General features: G+C 38.2%; 1 protein-coding gene across 50 annotated transcripts in view; it reads right to left on the bottom strand.

Moving 5' to 3' along the window:
• The window catches only part of CLASP2 (cytoplasmic linker associated protein 2), a 222,363-nt gene that overhangs the window by 25,238 nt on the left and 178,348 nt on the right, over positions 1–18,777 (bottom strand). For all 50 annotated transcript variants that reach the window (XM_050779319.1, XM_050779320.1, XM_050779327.1 and 47 more), the window contains one exon: positions 18,399–18,627. In XM_050779319.1, the coding sequence (XP_050635276.1) occupies positions 18,399–18,627 (229 nt within the window). The remainder of the gene's footprint in view (positions 1–18,398; positions 18,628–18,777) is intronic.

The following is an 18,777-nucleotide window of genomic DNA, read 5'->3' as shown; positions in this document are numbered from 1 at the left end:
AAGTGTAAGCTGTTGGAGCCAAAGTGAAATAAGAAGGGCATTCATGGTTTTGAGTGAGGATGGAATGGCAAAGCCTAGCAGGATGAGGAGTAGATCTGTGCAAGTAAGGAGGTAGTAGCAGAGGCAACAGAAAAATTGGTAGCAGAAAAAATGGTTGCATACAGAGGACTGATCAAATCAGTAAATATATTAAAGACAACGTAAGCTAGGTTTCTCACTGTCAGAAAAGTGGGTTATCAATCTGGAAATTAGAATTTCCTTGGTGCGAGAATGGAATTGGAACTACTGGTGTAAAAACATGGTTTTTGATAGATATGGAAACAGAAATGTATATCTCTAAACACACACACATTCCCTAGCTCTGACCACTGAGAGGTCTAGGGAGCAGTGACATCCCACTAACAGTGAGTACATCTAGAGTCCAGATCTTAGCCTGTAAAAACCATCTTTCCTTAATAGGAACGATGGATCCTTGGAGAAATGATTGATTCCAGGACTGAAGCAGGGATAGTACAACAGTACCAGAATGCAAGGATGGGGACATGTCAAAAGAACAACAAAAGCCGGCTTGAATGGAATCCTGTTGCTCAAATCAAGGGCAATTTGAGCTTCAAAATAAATAAATAATGATCGTTATAATGGGAAACGATGAGTCTATACTGTTACAAATATGTATGTCAATTTTCCCAAATAAATTTTCTAGAATACAAAATAAAAAGTTTCCTAAATAAATGAATTCAAGTTTAACGATGAACAGAATATGTAACCTGTTTAAAAATATTAGTGTCTCCTGATAAAACACTTATTAATTACAAAGAGAAAAAGTAACTTCACAGTAAGGAAGTCTGGTAAGCCCCACCATAATCAAGAGATCAAAGTTAACATCACCAGTGATGGAGCACAGTGAAACCATGTGTTACTAGAAAGGGTGCAATGAAAAGAATGCACCATCGCTTCTGCAATACTGATGCTGAGAATGTATAACCTCATTCTAATCATGAGAAAACATCAGACAAAACTACATTCAGAGAAATGCTACAAAATAACTTCAAAAGTGTCATGGTCATGAGAGCTAAGGAAAGACTGAACACTGGATGAGAACACTGATGGAGACGTGATGATTAAATGCAATGTGTGATTCTGAAATGGATCCTTTAGCTGTAAGATATTATTGAGATTCTGGGAAGATGGTAGATTAGAAAGCACCAGGTCTCTGTCTCCTCACCCAGACAACAGGATCTGTCTGATGTAACTATTTTGGAACTCTAGTCTACTGAAGGCTTATAACTTCTAGGGAAAGTTTTGGATGGTAAAACGTGGCTAATTTCTATCAATTTCGGCTCTCAGTACAGTAGCAACTACTCATCCCCCACCACCAGCCCCAGCCCCTTGGCAGGCAGCTGTGCACTTGTTGCTGGAGCAGCTTGCACAGAGCTTGTGGGAATCAGGGCATGAAAAAAGAACCTTATTCTGTGAATACTGAGGATCTGTGTACTGTTAACTGCTGCTTTTTTTTTTTTTCTTCTAAAGACGCTTTCCAAGTCCTAGTCACTGCTGCTTCTAATAACAGAGGTACAAAGAGGCAGGCAGCCATTATTGTTGCACCTTTCCTCACTATTGCAAGCCCTTCCCCCTCTAGCTAAAGTAACTTCCAGGGGCTTAAAGGTCCTGCCCCTCCTATTACATTTTTCTCTTTTTCCTTGTTGGGAGCCAGACATTACAGACCAGGATATTCAAAAACAACTGCATATACATGGAGAGTTAGAAAGTGACAATGGATGCCCAGAAAAAGATACAGGCTCAGAAAGGATCTGAGAAGACTTTAAGTTTATACCTCAGGCTGAGGCTGATCTTTGGCATAGAGAAAGCCTGCAACAATCAAAACCAGAAACAACAAGCAAAAATAACAAAAGCCAACAATCTCTGGGGTATTGAGAGCATCTGATTTCCAATGTAACCACATTATTAGATTCAAATATTCAGTTTTCGACAAAAAAATCACAAAGCATACGAAGAACCAGGATAGTACAGCATACTCAAAGGAAAAATAAACAGAAACTGCCCTTGAAAAAGATCTGATGGCAGATCTACTAGACAAAGACTTTAAAATACCTGTCTTGGCCGGGTGCGGTGGCTCAAGCCTGTAATCCCAGCACTTTGGGAGGCCGAGACGAGCGGATCACAAGGTCAGGAGATCGAGACCATCCTGGCTAACATGGTGAAACCCCGTCTCTACTAAAAAATACAAAAAACTAGCCGGGCGAGGTGGCAGGCGCCTGTAGTCCCAGCTACTTGGGAGGCTGAGGCAGGAGAATGGCGTGAACCCAGGAGGCAGAGCTTGCAGTGAGCTGAGATCCGGCCACTGTACTCCAGCCTGGGCAACAGAGCAAGACTCCGTCTCAAAAACAAAAAAAACAAAAAAACCTGTCTTAAAGATGCTCTAAGAAGTTAAGATGTGTATAAATTTATGAAAATAATGTATGAACCAAATGGAAATATCAGTAAAGAGACAGGAAACCTAAAAAGAAACCAAAAAGAAATTCTGGAATTAGGAAGTATGGTAACTGAAATAAAAAATTCACTAGTGTAATTACTTAATAAGCATATTTGAGCAGGCAAAAGAATTAGTAAGCAGAGCCTCAAGGATATGTGAGACATCATCAAGTGAACAAATCTACTCATTGTGGGAGTATCAGAAGAGAATAGAGAGAAAAAAAATTTGAAAAAATAATGGCTGAAAACCTCCAAAATTTGATCAAAGACATGAACATAAACATGTAAGAAGCTCAATGAATTCCATGTAAAATGAACTCAAAGAAAGCCCCATCAAGACACATGATAATTTTCAAAAGGCAAAGACAGAATCTTGCAAGCAGCAACAGATAAGTGACCAGTGACACAAAAAGGACCCTCAGTAAGATTATCAGCAGATTTCTCATTAGAAATGTTGGAGGTTAGAAGGTAGTAGGCTGATATATTCAAAGTGCTAAAAGAAAAAAACTGTTAACCAAGAATCCTATATCTGTCAAAACTGTCCTTCAAAAGCGAGGGAGAAATTAAAAGTACACTAGACAGTAACTTGAAACCATATGAAGAAACACAGATCTCAATAAAGGTAAATATATACATGGGCAATTATAAAAACTACTATTATTGTAATAACAGAACATAACTCCACTTTTTGTTTTCTACATAATCTAATAGATTAATATAGTAAAAGGCAGTTTATATTTCTGGAGACAATTGTACAAAAACGTAATTTTATAATGTCAACAACTGAAAAGGGTGGGGCCAGAGCTGGAAAAACACAGTTTTTGTGTTATTGAAATTAAACTGGCATACATTTAAATTAGCATTATAAATTTAGGATATTAAATGTAACCCCCATGGAAACAACCAAGAAAACAGCTATAAAATATACACTAAAGGAAATAAGAAACTTAAACATTTCACTACAAAACAACTAAACACAAAAGTAGTAATGTAAAAAGTGACAAGCTATAAGGGGTACAGAAAACAAATAGCAACATGACAGAAGTAAGTCCTTTCTTATCAGTAATTACTTTAAATGTAAATGAATTAAATCACCCAGTCAAAAGACAGAGATTAGCAGAATGGATAAAAAAGGATAGAAAGATATTCTATCCTTTTGCAAATAGTAATTACTATTACTATTTACATGGTATATCAACAGTAATAGTAATAGGTATATCAGTAAGTAATAGTCGGAGAGCAGGGGTGGCTATACTAATGCCAGACAAAATAGGCTGGGTGTGGCAGTGCATGCCTGTAATACCAGCACTTTGTGAGGCCAAGGGAGGCAGATCACTTAAGCCCAGGAGTTTAAGACCAGACCAGGCAACACAGCGAAACCCCATCTCTACTAAAAATACAAACAATTAGCCAGGCGTGGTGGCATGTGCCTGTAATCCCAGCTACTAGGGAGGCTGAGGTGGGAGAATCACCTGAGCCCAGGAAGTTGAGGCTGCAGTAAGCCAAGAGCCATTGCATTCCAGCCTGGGCAATGAAAGTGAGATCCTTAGGAAAAAAAAAAAAAAATCAGACAAAATAGACCTTAAGTGAAAAAAAGGTTACAAGAGATAAAGAATGAGGACATTATATATTAAAAAGATTCAGTTATGCATCAAGAATAAGTAACAACTATAAACATGTATGCAGCTAATGACAGATCATCAAAATATATGAAGCAAAAACTGACAGAACTTAAAGGAAAAATAATTTTACAATAATAGGTGGACTCTCACTCTCAATAATGGATAGAACAAAGAGACAGAAATAAGAAAACAGAGGACTTAATACAATAAAACAACTACATCCAACAGACATATATGGTGCACACAGGACATTTTTCAATATAGGTTATATGTTGGGGCACAAAGTAAGTTTCAGCAGATTTTAAACTATGGATATAATACACGGTATCTTCTCCCACCACATGAAGCTACAAATCAGTAACAGGAGTAAAACTGGAAAATTCACAAGTTTGAGGAAATTAAACAACACACTCTTTTTTTTTTTTTTTTTTTGAGACGGAGTCTCGCTCTGTAGCCCAGGCTGGAGTGCAGTGGCCGGATCTCAGCTCACTGCAAGCTCCGCCTCCCGGGTTCACGCCATTCTCCGGCCTCAGCCTCCCGAGTAGCTGGGACTACAGGCACCCGCCACCTCGCCCGGCTAGATTTTTGTATTTCTTAGTAGAGACGGGGTTTCACCGTGTTATCCAGGATGGTCTCGATCTCCTGACCTCGTGATCCACCCTTCTCGGCCTCCCAAAGTGCTGGGATTACAGGCTTGAGCCACCGCGCCCGGCCACAACACACTCTTAATGGATCAAAGAAGAAATTAGAGAACCTAGAGAGACAACTGAATAAAAACAACTACATACCAAAACTTATAGGAGAGAGTGAAAACAGTGCTAAGGGGAAAATTTATAGCTATAAATGTGTTAATTTAAAACTAAGAAAGGATAAAGGGGCAAGATGGCTGACTAGAAGTAGCTAGTGTGCATGGCTCTCACAGAGAGGAAGGGAAGGGGTCAGTAAACACATCTTCAACTCAAACATCCAGGTGCTCGCAATGGGACTAATCAAGGAAACAACCTGACCCACAGAGAACAAAAAGTAAGACAGGACAACAGCCCACTAGGGAGCAACACGGAGCCAGGGGAACCTCCCCTGCCTAGGAAAGCGGTGAGTGAATATGTGACCCCAGGGAACCATGCCTTCTCCCACCGATCTCTGCAACCCTCGGGTCAGGAGATCTCCTTGTGCACCCACTCCACCAGCCTTCAGTCTGTCAGAACTATGTGGAGTCTTGGCAGTGGAGCCACTCAGGCATGTGTGGAGACCCTGGAGCCTTACACACTTGGGCTTTCAGACAAAGGTAGCTACAGCTCCGGCAAAGTGAGAGTTTAGAACCCCGTACATAGCCTTAGGAAAGAGGCTGAATCCAGGGGACTGAGCAGTGATAGCCTGCAGGCCCCACTTCCACAGCACCTCACAAGTAAGACCCACTGGCTTGGAATTCCAGACAGCCACCGGTAGCGGCACCGCACCTCCCTAAGAAGGAGCCGGGAGGGGCGGGCTGCCATCTTTGCTCTTTGGGTGACTTGGCTGATCCAGCCTTCTGGCTTTATAGAGTTTGAGCTGACCAGGGGGCAGAAGGGATTCCCCCAGCATAGATGCTCTACCAAAGCGTGGTCAGGTTGCTGCTGCTGCTTTTTAAAAAAATTTATAGCTGGGATAACAGGTGTGCCCCACCACACCCAGCTAATTTTTGTATTTTTAGTAGAGATAGGTTTTTACCATGTTTGCCAGGCTGTTCTTGAACTCCTGGTGTCAAGTGATCTGCCTGCCTTGGCCTCCCAAAATGCTCAGATGTCATAATACACAGACACTCAAAATAAAGGTATGGAGGAAAATCTACCAAGCAAATGTAAAACAAAAAATCAGGGGTTGCAATCTAATTTCAGACAGAAGAGATTTTGAACCGACAAAGATCAAAGAAGACAAAGTAGGACATTCCGTAATGGAAAAGGGTTCAATTCAACAAGGAGACCTAAGTATCCTAAACATATATGCACCCAACACAGGAGCACAGATTCATAAAGCAAATTCTTAGAGATCTACAAAGAGACATAGATTCCCACACAATAACAGCAGGAGACTTCAACATTCCACTGATAGTATTAGACAGATCATCGAGGCAGAAAATTAACAAAGATATTCAGGACCTAAACTCAACATTGGACCAAATGGATCTGACAGACCTTTATAGAACTCTCCACCCTGAACCAACAGAATATACATTCTTCTTATCATCGCATGACACATACTCTAAAATGGCCCACATAATTGGATATAAAACAATCCTCAAGAAATGTAAAAGAACCAAAATCATACCAGACGCAAGTTTGGACCACAGCACAATAAAAATAGAAGTCAAGACTATGAAAATTGCTAAAAACCATGCAATTATATGGAATTAAACAACATGCCCCTGAATGACTTTTGGATAAATAATGAAATTAAGGCAGAAATCAAGAAGTTCTTTGAAAACAATGAGAACAAAGATACAAGACTTTGAGATACAGCTTTGGCAGTGTTAAGAGGTAAATTCATAGCACTAAACGCCAATATCAAAAAGTTAGATCTCAAAATAACAATCTAACTTCATAACTGAAAGAATTAGAGAAGGAAGAACAAATTAACCTCAATGTTAGCAGAAGATGAGAAATAAAAATCAGAGCTGAAATGAAATAAATTGAGACACAAAACATTCAAAAGATCAATGAATTCAGGAGTTGTTTTTGAAAAAAATTAATAAAATAGGCCACTAGCTAGACTAACAAAGAAGGAGAGAAGATCAAAATAAACACAGTTAGAAATGATGAAGGGAATGTTACTACTGACCGCACAGAAATAAAACAACCATCAGAAACTACTACGAACACCTCTATGCATACAAACTAGAAAACCTAGAAGAGACAGATAAATTCCTGGACATACACACCCTCCCAAAACTGATGCAGGAAGAAACTGATTCCCTGAACAGACCAATAACAAACTCCAAAATTGAATCAGTAATAGATAGCATACGAATAATAATAATAATTTTAAAAAGCCTGGGATCTGATGAATTCACAGCTGAATTCTACCAGATGTACAAATAAAAGCTGGTACCATTCCTACAGAAACGATTCCAAAAAAGTGAGAAGGAAAGACTTCTTCACAACTCATTTTGAGGCCAGCATCACAGAACAATACCAAAACCTGCCAGAGTCTGGGTACGGTGGCTCACACCTGTAACCCTAGAACTTTGGGAAACTGAGGCAGGCAGATCACCTGAGGTCAGGAGTTTGAGATCAGCCTGGCCAACATGGTTAAAACCCATCTCTACTAAAAATACAAAAAATTAGCCAGGTGTGGTGGCATGCACCTGTAATCCTACCTATTCGGGAGGCTGAGGCAGCAGAATTGCTTGAACCCAGGAGGTGGAGGTTTGTAGTGAGCCAAGATCACATCACTGTCCTCCAGCCTGGGTGAAGGAGTCAGACTGTCTCAAAACAAAACAAAACAAAACAAAAAACCACAACAACAACAAAAAGAAAACTTCAGGCCAGTATCCTTGATGAACATCAATGTAAGATCCTTAAGAAAATATTGGCAAACCGAATCCAGCAGGACATCAAAAAGCTAATCCACCATGATCATGTAGGTCTCATCCCTGGATGCAAGGCTGGCTCAACATACATAAATCAATATATGTGATTCATCACATAAACAGAACTAAAGACAAAAACCACATGATTATTTCAATAGACACAAAAAAGACTTGATAAAATTCAACACTGCTTCATGTTAAAACTCTCAATAAACTAGGTATTGAAGGAACATACCTCAAAATAATAAGAGCCATATATGATAAACTCACAGCAGCCAACATTATTCAAAGCTGGAAGCAGTCCCCTTGAAAAGTGGCACAAGACAAGGATGCCCTCTCTCAACACTTCTATTAAACATAGTTTTGGAAGTCCTAGCCAGAGCAATCAGGCAAGAGAAAGAAATAAAGGGCATCTAGGTTGGGCATGGTGGCTCACACCTGTAATCCCAGCATTTTGGGATGCTGAGGTGGGTGGATCACTTGAGGTCAGGAGTTCAAGTCCAGCCTGGCCAACATGATGAAACCCCATCTCTACTAAAAATACAAAATTAGCCTGGAGTGGTGGCGTGTGCCTGCAGACCCAGCTACTTGGGAAGCTGAGGCAGGAGAATTGCTTGAATCCAGAAGGCAGAGGTTGCTGTGAGCCAAGATTGTGCCACAGCACTCCAGCCTGGGTGAAAGAGCAAGAGTCCATCAAAAAAAAAAAAAAAAAAAAAAAAAAAAAAAAAAAAAAAAAAAAAAAGAAATAAAGATAAAGAGCAACCAAACATAAAGAGAAAGTCAAACTATTTCTGTTTGCAGACAACATCATTTTATATTTAGAAAACCCCATAATCTTAGCACAAAAGCTCCCCAAACTGATAAACAACTTCAGCTAAGTTGCAGGATATAAAATCAATGTACTAAAATCACTAGCATTCCTATACACTAACAACAGCCAAACCAAGAGTCAAATTAGAAAGGCAATCCCATTCACGACTGCCATAAAAAGAGTAAAATACCTAGGAATATAGCTAACCAGAGAAGTGAAAGATCTCTATAATGAGAATTACAAAACACTGCTCAAAGAAATCAGAGAAGACACAAACAAATGGAAAAACATCTCAGCTCATGGATAGGAAGAATCAATATCATTAAAATGACTATACTGCCCAAAGCAATTTACAGATTCAATGCTATTCCTATCAAACTATCAATGACATTCTTCACAGAACTTGAAAAACCTATTTTAAAATTCATATGGAACCAAAAAAGAGCCCAAATAGCCAAGGCAATCCTAGGCAAAAAGAACAAAGCTGGAGGCATCATGTTACCTGATTTCAAACTATACTACAAGGATACAGTAAGCAAAACAGCATGGTACTAGCACAAAAACAGGCACGTAGACCAATGAACAGAATAGAGAGCCTAGAAATAAGACTGCAAATCTGTGATCATCTGATCTTCTACAAAGATGACAAAAACAAGCAATGGGAAAAGACTCCCTACTCAAAAAATGGTGCTTGGATAACTGGCTAGCCATATGCAGAAGACTGAAGCTGGACCCCTTCCTTATACCATATACAAAAATCAACTCAATATGGATTAAAGATGTTAAATGTAAAACCCAAAACTATAAAAACCCTGGAAGACAACCTAGACAATACCATCCTGAACATAGGAAAGGGCAAAGATTTAATGACAAAGATACCAAAACCAATCACAAGAAAAGCAAAAATAGGCAAGTGGGATCTAATTAAACTTAAGAGCTTCTGCACAGCAAAAAGAAGTACCAACAGAGTAAAGAATGGGAGAAGATATTTGTAAACTATGTGCCTGACAAAGGTCTAATATTCAGCATCTATAGAGAACTTAAACAAATTTACAAGCGAAAAACAACCCCATTAAAAAGCGGGCAAAGGACATGAACCGACATTTCTCAAAAGAAGATATACAGATGGCCAACAAGCATATGAAAGAAAGCTCCGTATCACTGATCATTAGAGGAATGCAAATCAAAACCGCAATGAGGTATCATCTCTTACCAGTCAGAATGGCTGTTATTAAAAAGTCAAAAAATAACAGATGTTGGTGAGGTTATGGAGAAAAGAGAACACTTAAACACTGTTGGTGGGAGTGTAAATTAGTTCAACCATTGTGGAAAGCAGTATGACAATTCCTCAAAGAGCTAAAAGCAGAACTACCATTCAACCCAGCAATCCCATCAACTGGGTATGTACTCAAAGGAATAATAATCATTCTACCATAAAGACACATGCACACGAATGTTCACTGCAGCACCATTCACAATAGTAAAGACATGGAATCAACCTAAATGCCCATCAGTGACGGATCAGATAAAGAAAATGTGGTACATACACACCATGGAATACTATGCAGCCATAAAAAAGAATGAGATCATGTCTTTTTTGGGAGCATGGATGGAGCTGGAAGTTATTATCCTTAGCAAACTAACGCAGGAACAGAAAACCAAATACTGCATGTTCTCACTTACAAGTGGGCACTAAACGATAAAAACTTATGAACACAAATAAAGAAACAGACACTGGGGTCTACTTGAGGGGGTGAGGGTGGGAGGACAGGAGGAGGGAGAGGAGCAGAAAAGATAACTATTGGGTTCTAGGCTTAATACTTGGGTAATGAAACAATATGTACAACAACCCCCTGTGATATGTGTTTACCTATGTAACAAACCTTCACATGTACCTCCAAACCTAAAAGTTAAAAATAAACAAATGAGAAATATTTCAAATCAGCGACCTAACTTTACAACTAGAAAAAGCAACAAACTAAACCTAAAGCTAGCAGAATGAAGAAAATAATAAAGATCAGAGCAGAGAGCAACAAAATAGAGAACAGAATAACAGAAAATAAAAAAAATCAATGAAATCAAATGTTGGTCCTTTGAGAAGATAAAAAAGGTTGACAAACCTTCAGCTAGATTAGCAGTTCCCAACGTTGTTAGCACTAAGACTGGTTTTGTGGAAGACAATTTTTCAACAGACCAGGGCAGACAGGGGATGGTCTCGGGATCAAACAGTTTCACCTCGGATCACCTGGCATTAGATTCTCATAAGGAGTGTGCAACCTAGATCCCTCGCACAACAGGATTTACGCTCCTATGAGAATTTAATGCTGCTGCTGATCTGACAGGAGGCGGAGCTCAGGTGGTAACACTCACTAGCCTGCCCCTCACCTCCTGCTGTGTAGCCCGGTTCCTAACAGGCCACAGACTGGTACTGGTCCCAAGCCTGGGCTTGGAACCCCAGAGCTAGATGGACGAAGACAAAAAGAGAGAAGGTTCAAATTACTGAAATCAGAAATGAAAGCAGGGACATTACTATTAATTCTATAGAAACAAAAAGGGTTATGAAAGAGTATTATGAACAAACTGGATAACCCAGATGAAATAAACTCCTCAAAACACAAAACCTACAAAGACTACATCACAAAGAAATTTAAAAATCTGAATAAATCTTTGTATTATTAAGGAGACTGAATCAGTAATAAAAAATCTCCTGACAAAGAAAAGTCCAGGACCTGAGGGCTTCACTGTTGAATTCTACCAAACATTTAAAGAAGAATTAATATTAGCCCTTCTTAAATGTTTCTGAAATACGGAAGAGGAGGGAACACTTCCTAACTCATTCTATGAGGCCAGCTTACCCTGATACAAAGCCAGACAAAGATACTATAAGAAAAGGAAACTACTGACCAATATCCCTTATGAACACTGATGCAAAAAACCTGAATAAAATACTGGCAAACCAAATTCAGCAGCATATTAAAAGGATTATACATTATGACCAAATGGGATTTATTCCTAAATGCAAGGATGGCTCAACATACAAAAATTGATCAATGTAATATACCACATTAACAGAATGAAGGAACAATCCTCACATACAATCATTTCCATGCTTACAGAAAAAGCATTTTATAAAATTCAGCATTCTTTCCTGATAAAAAACACTCAATAAGCTAGGAATCAAAGAAACTACTCCAAAATAATAGAAGTGATATATGAAAAACCCACAGTAAACATCATACTTTCTTCTGAGATCAGAAACAAGGTAACAGCACCCGCTTTTGCCTTTTCTATTCAACATAGTATGGAAAGTTCTAGCCAGAGCAACCAGGCAAGAAAAAGAAAAAAAAAAAAAGCATCTAAAATGGAAAGGAAGGAGCAAAATTATCTCTGTTCACAGATAATACAATCTTATATTTAGAAAACTCTAGACTCCACACACAAAAATTAGAATAAATGAATTCAGCAAAGTAGGACACAAAATCAATACCCAAAAATCATTTGCATTTCTCTACATTAACAATGAACAATCTACAAGGGAACTTACAAAAATAATTCCATTTCACGAGCATCAATCAGAAAAAAATATGGTCACGTGTTGCTTAACAACTGGAATACGTTTTGAGAAATGTGTTAGGTGATTTCCTCACTGTGTGAACTTCACAGAGTATATTAACACAAACGCTATAACCTACTATATACCTAGGCTATAAATTAGAACAAATGAATTCAGCAAAGCAGTAGGACACAAAAATCAACACTCTAAAATAATTTGCATTTCTATACATTAACAATGAACACTCTAAAAAGGAACTTAAAGATAGCCTATTGCTCCTAGGCTACAAACCTGTACAGCATATTAATGTACTGAATACTGCAGGCAACTGTAACGCGGTAAGTATTTGTGTATCTAAACATAGAAAAGGTACAGTAAAAATATAGAAGATAAAAAATAGTACACTTGTATAGGGCATTTGCCATGAATGGAACCTGCAGGACTGGAAGTTGCTCTGGGTGAAATCAGTGAGTGGTGAGTGAAAGTGAAGGCCTAGGACATTCCCGTAAGACTTATAAACACTATACACTTAGGCTATGCTACATTTACAAAAAGATTTTTCCTTCTTCAGTGATAAATTAATCTTACCTTACTATAACACTTGTACTTTACAAACAAATTTTTAAAAATCTTTTGACTCTTGTGTAGTAACACTCTGCTTAAAACACAAACGCACTGTACAACTGTACAAAAATATTTTCTTTCTTTACATCCTTTTTTCTTTTTTTTTTGAGAAAAGGTCTTGGTCTGTTGCCCAGGCTGGAGTGCAGTGGTGCACTCACTGTACCTCCTGGTCCTCAAGTGATCCTTCTACCTCAGCCTCTCAAGTAACTGGGACTGAAGGTATGTGCTGGCGCCCTGGCTACATTTAAAAAAAAATTTTTTTGTAGAGATGGGTCTCCCTATGTTGGCCAGGCTGGTCTCAATTTCCTGACCTCAAGAGATCCTTTCACCTTGGCTTCCTGAAGTACTGGGATTACAGGCATGAGCCACTTCACATTCTTCTTTTAGGAGCCATTTTCTATCAAAGATTTTAAAAATTTTAAAACTTTTTTGTTAAAACCTAAGACACAAACACACACATTAGTCTAGTCCTACACAAGGTCAAGATCAACTTCACTGTCTTCCACCTCCACATCTTGTCCCACTGAAAGATCTTCAGGGGTAATAACATGCATGGGGCTGTCATTTCCTATGACAACAATGCCTTCTTGTGGAATACCTCCTGAAGGACCCAAATGAGGCTGTTTTACAATTAACTTTTTTTTTTTTTAAAAAATAAGTATGAGTACACTGTAAAATAGTGATGAAAAGTATAGTAAATACTAAAACCAGGCTGTGCATGGTGGCGCATGCCTTGCAATCTCAGCATTTTGCAAGGCTAAAGCAGACGGATTGCCTGAGCCCAGGAGTTTTAGACTAGCCTGGACAATATCACAAAACCCCAACTTTACAAAAAAATTTAGCTGGGCATGGTAGTGCATACCTGTTGTCCCAGCTACTCAGGAGGCTAAGGTAGGAGAATAGCTTCAGCCCAGGAGGGTGAGGCTGCAATGAACCAAGATCATGCCACTGCACTCCAGCCTAGGCAACAGAGTAAGACCCTGTCTCAAAAATAAATAAATAAACCAGTAACGCAGTCGTTTGTTATGGCTATCAAGTATTATGTATTGCACATAATTGTATGTGCTATATTTTTATACAGTTGGCAGTGCAGTAGGTTTGTTTACACCAGCAATATCACAAATGTGTAATGCATTGCACTATGATGGTATGACAGCAATGATATCACTAGGTAATAGGAATTTTTTAGCTCTATTTCATCTTATGGGACCACTGTCATAAATGGAGTCGGACATTGAAATGTTATGAGCTGCATGACTGTGCATTGGAATTAACCGAGGCGAAAGACTTGTACAATGAAGACTAGAAAAGACTGCTGAAAGAAATAAAAGAAGATATACATAAACAGAAGCACACCCCATTTTCATGGATTAGAACACTTAATAATGTTAAGATATCAATATTATCCAAAGACATCTACAGATTCAGTGCAATCTCTACCAAAATCCCAATGACACTTTTTACAGAAATAGAAAAATTATCCTAAAATTCATAAGGAATCCTAAGTGACAGCAAATAGCCACAACAGTCTTGAAAAAGAACAAAGCTAGAGGACTCATACTTCTTCCTGATTTCAATATTTACTACAGAGCTACAGTAATCAAAACAGCATTTTAATGGCATAAAGACCGACACATAGAACAACAGAATGTAATATACAGCCTCAGAGGCACAGGCAACAACAACAAAAATAGGCAAATTAAAGTTAATGAAAATTAAAAATTTTTGTGTCTCAAAAAACTGTATCAACAGAGTAAAATGGCAACCCACAGAATGGAAGAAAATATTTGCAAATCATATATCTGACAAGGTATTAATATCCAGAATATACAGAGAACTCCTGCAACAACAACAAAAATAAACAACCTGATTCAAACATGGGCAAAGGAGTAGAAAAGACATTTTTCCAAAGACGGTAATCAAATGGTCAATAAGCACATGAAAAGACGCTCAACATTACTAATCACTAGGGATATGCAAATCAAAACTACAATGAGGGCCAGGTGCAATGGCTCAGCCTGTAATCCCAGCATTTTGGGAGGCCGAGGCGGGTGGATCATCTGAGGTCAGGAGTTCGAGACCAGCTTGACCAACATGAACAAACCCCGTCTCTACCACAATACAAAAATTAGCCAGACATGGTGGTGCACACCTGTAATCCCAGCGACTCAGAACCTGGGAGGCGGAGGTTGCAGTGAGCCGAGATCATGCCATTGCACTCCAGCCTGGGTGACAAAAGCGAAACTCCGTCTCAAAAAAAAAAACAAAAACAAAATCTACAATAAGATATCACCACACATCCATTCAGATGGATACTATAAAACAACAACAACAATGAAATAAATAGTATTGGTGAGGATACGGGGAAACTGAAACCCTTCTGCACTGGTGGTGGGAACGTAAAATGGTACAGCTGTTATGGAAAACAATACAGTGTCTTAAAAAAATTAAAAACAGAACTACCATATGATCCAGCAATTCTACTTCTGGGTATTTACCCATCAAAACTGAAAACAGGGTGTTGAAGAGGTATGTGCACACCAATGTTCACGGCAACATTATTCATAACAGCTAAAACTTGGAAGCAACACAAGTGTCCATCAATGGATGAACGGATAAGCAAAATGTGGCATATACACACAATGGAATATTATTCAGCCTTACAAAGGAAGAAAATTCTGACATATGCTACAACATGAATCAACCTTGAGCGTACCACGCTAAATGAAATAAGCCAGTCACAAAATGACAAGTAATGTATGACTCCACTTATACAGAGTACTTAAGAGTAGACAAAAATCAGAGAGACAGACAAGAGAATGGCAGTTGCCAAGGGCTGGAGGGAGGGTGGAATTGGGGAGTTACTATTTAATGGGTATAGAGTTTCAGTTTTACAGCTTGAAAAGAATTAACTAAGATGGATGGTTGTGATGGATGTGTAACAGTATGAATATATTTAAAATCACTAAACTGTATATATAAAATGCTTAAGATAATAAATTTTATGTGTATTTTAACACAGCAAAACAAAATTGGAAAAAAGACATTACTGGGACAACTGGCAAATTCTAATGGGGTTTAAGGATTAGGTCGTTATTAATATACCAATGATAATTTCATGATTTAAAAAAATTTTTAAAAATTCTGTGGTCTAGGGGGAAGAAAAGAAAAAAAATTTTTTTTTTTTGGTAATTATTAGTTTTTTAGAGACAGAATCTCACTTGTTGTCCAGGCTTTAGTATAGGACTCTGCACAGGCATCATCATAGTGTACTGTAGCCTTGAACTCCAAGCCTCAAAGGATCCTCCTGGCTCAGCCTCCTGAGTAGCTGGGACTACTGGCGCTAGCTAATTTCTTGATTTTGATGAGTATTTTGTTGTTATGCAGGAGAATGTCTTTGCAGAAAATAAATCCTAAAGCGTTTAGGGTGACACAGCATCAGGTTGGTAATTTACTTTCAAATATTTCAGGAAGAAAAAGTTCTCCCAATTTTTAAGTTCTTGATCATTTTAAGATGAAAAAAATACATATTTATAGTACAATCGAGGCAAGAAAAGTCAGTTGACATTTAGTTTGACAGTTTGTGACCTATGTGCATAAATGATTTTTAAATAATTAGTGCTACTGAAGCTAAGTATCAATTTACCAGGCTGATGCTACTACATAGTGTTCAGTGGATACTTTTATGCCATGTCCAATTTATTCACCAATGTTACACCGCTATCATAACTAAACCTCAGCAAGACAGTCAACTATTTGTGACAGATTAAAACACATCAAAGCCTATAATTGGGGCAATTTTCTATATCCTTATGCAATTTGGACTTAGTTTGGTAAATTGTCATAATTTTGGCTTTTTGATATTTGTGATATATTAAACAGAAGGTAATAAAAACACTCCTCAACTTTGCTAGTAATCAAAGAACTACAAATGAAGCTATTTCTCATTAATAAAAATTTTTTAAATTTAAAAAGATTTCTAATATTTAATTCCTCAATATCTAATAATCAAGGAAATACACATTCCATCACAATCATAAAAACTTTTAAACATTCTGTGTTGGTGAGAAAATCAGCACTACTTAAACTAGCCAAGTATTTTGAGATGTAAATAGGAAGTAAGTCTGAAACTTTAAATTCACCTATCCTTTAAGTGAGCAATTCCATCTCTAGAAATCTCTTAAAAGCAAATTATCTTGATTGTTTTTTTTTTTTTTTTTTTTTTTGAGACAGGGTCTCACTCTGTCGCCCAGGTTGGGTGTAGTGGTGCAATCTCAGCTCACTGAGACCTCCACCTCCCGGGAGGTTCAAGCGATTCTCCTGCCTCAGCTCCCGAGTAGCTGGGATGACAGGCGCGTGCCACCACACCCAGCTAATTTTCGTATTTTTAGTAAAGAAGTTTTCACCATGTCGGTCAGGCTGGTCTCGAACTTCTGGCCTCAAGTGATCTAGCCACCTCGGCCTCCCAAAGTGTTGGGATTACAGGCATAAGCCACTGCGCCCGGCCGTTGATTGTTCTTAAGATTCTTGACACACACAAAAAGAATTACTTATTTATGGGCATAAAGGTTTAGGCAGAAATATGTTCATTGACAGCAACATTATAGGAATAAAGAAAAACCTGAATATAGAATCATGGGATAGTGTTGACAGAAAGACTTTCAAGTTTATCTGTGTATAGTTATGTATTACTATATAGTACTAGAATCTTTAAAAAAGTATTAATGAATTAAGTAATTAAGAAAAGATATGTTTCCTTATTATAAAAAATAACTAGGACAGGCACAGAGGCTCACACCTATAATCCCAGCACTTTGAGAGGTTGAGGTGGGAGGATCATTTATGGCCAGGAGTTCAAGACCAGCCTAGGCAACACAGGGAGGTCCCATCTCTATAGAAAATTTATTTGAAAAGGTAAAATTAGCTGAGTATGGTGGTCTGTAGTCCCAGCTACTCAGGAGGCTGAGGTGGGAGGATCGCTTGAGCCTAGGAGGAAAAGGTTGCAGTGAGCTATATTTCAGCGACTACACTCCAGACTGGGCAACAGAGTGACACCTAGTCTCTTAAACAAAACACTAAAACATTCGTAGTGTTTTGTACTATAGTATCAATTTTTATATAACTTACCTGCATCTTACTGCACACTGGGATTAGGACAGGTGGTATAATCATCATCATCCTCTTTTGGAGGTGATAACTGAGACTCGGGAAAGTTAACCATCTTGACAGGCTATGCAGCTTAGTGTTAGAGCTTAGAACTAAGCCCATTTTACCCAAATCCAAATCCTAATGGTAACTTTCCTTATATTTCGTCCTTGAAATGTATTTTACTAATAAAAAAGTTGATGATTTCATGCTTAAAGGGCTACTATAAAGAATGGGTATTTCTTCAAAGGTTTTGTCATCGTGGTATAAAAATTAATGATCAAATAAATTGTGTCTGGAGATAAAGTAAATGTATAAGCTACAATTGGTTTTAGTTATTTCTGGGTGGTAACTAAGGTTTTCTTGACTTTGATCATGATCTCAAGATGACTACCCTGTTTCTCATTCAGGGGTAGAAAATGACCAAAGCACTAGAGATGAGTTCCTAGAAGACGGGAGAAAACATTCTTATTCTAAAAATTGTTGCTTTTTGGGAGTTATAATAAAAGAGCATATGCATTTCTTCTACTTCATCGATTACCAGGTTCTCCAAAACAGACAGTAGCAGTGTGACCCAGAACATACCGTCAGGAAACTGGTCAGCATCATCATCAAACATGGCTTCCTTGAGGGCAGACTTGTTGAAGGGACTGATGCTATCTGAATAGTTATATGGATTATAGTCTCGAGAGCGTGGAGAGGAGTGAGTAGGCACTGAATGAAGCAATGAAGCTTTATTATCGAGAGCTGTTTGGCTTGAGTCAGTGGCATCACCTCCTGCTCTTGGGTCAGACATCCCAGGACCACCACACATCTATCAATGGCAAGGAGAAGGCACAGCAAATTAACTCATTTGCAGGTATCTATTTAACATTCTATAAAGATATTTCTCTACTGCTTAAAAGACAATTTTAAAAAGATAACAATAACCAGCTAAAAAATTTAAGTAATGGCAATCAATATT

The sequence above is a fragment of the Macaca thibetana genome, chromosome 2 (assembly GCF_024542745.1).
Source record: "Macaca thibetana thibetana isolate TM-01 chromosome 2, ASM2454274v1, whole genome shotgun sequence".
Lineage (NCBI taxonomy): Eukaryota > Metazoa > Chordata > Mammalia > Primates > Cercopithecidae > Macaca > Macaca thibetana.
This window is presented reverse-complemented; position numbering and strand designations above follow the sequence as displayed.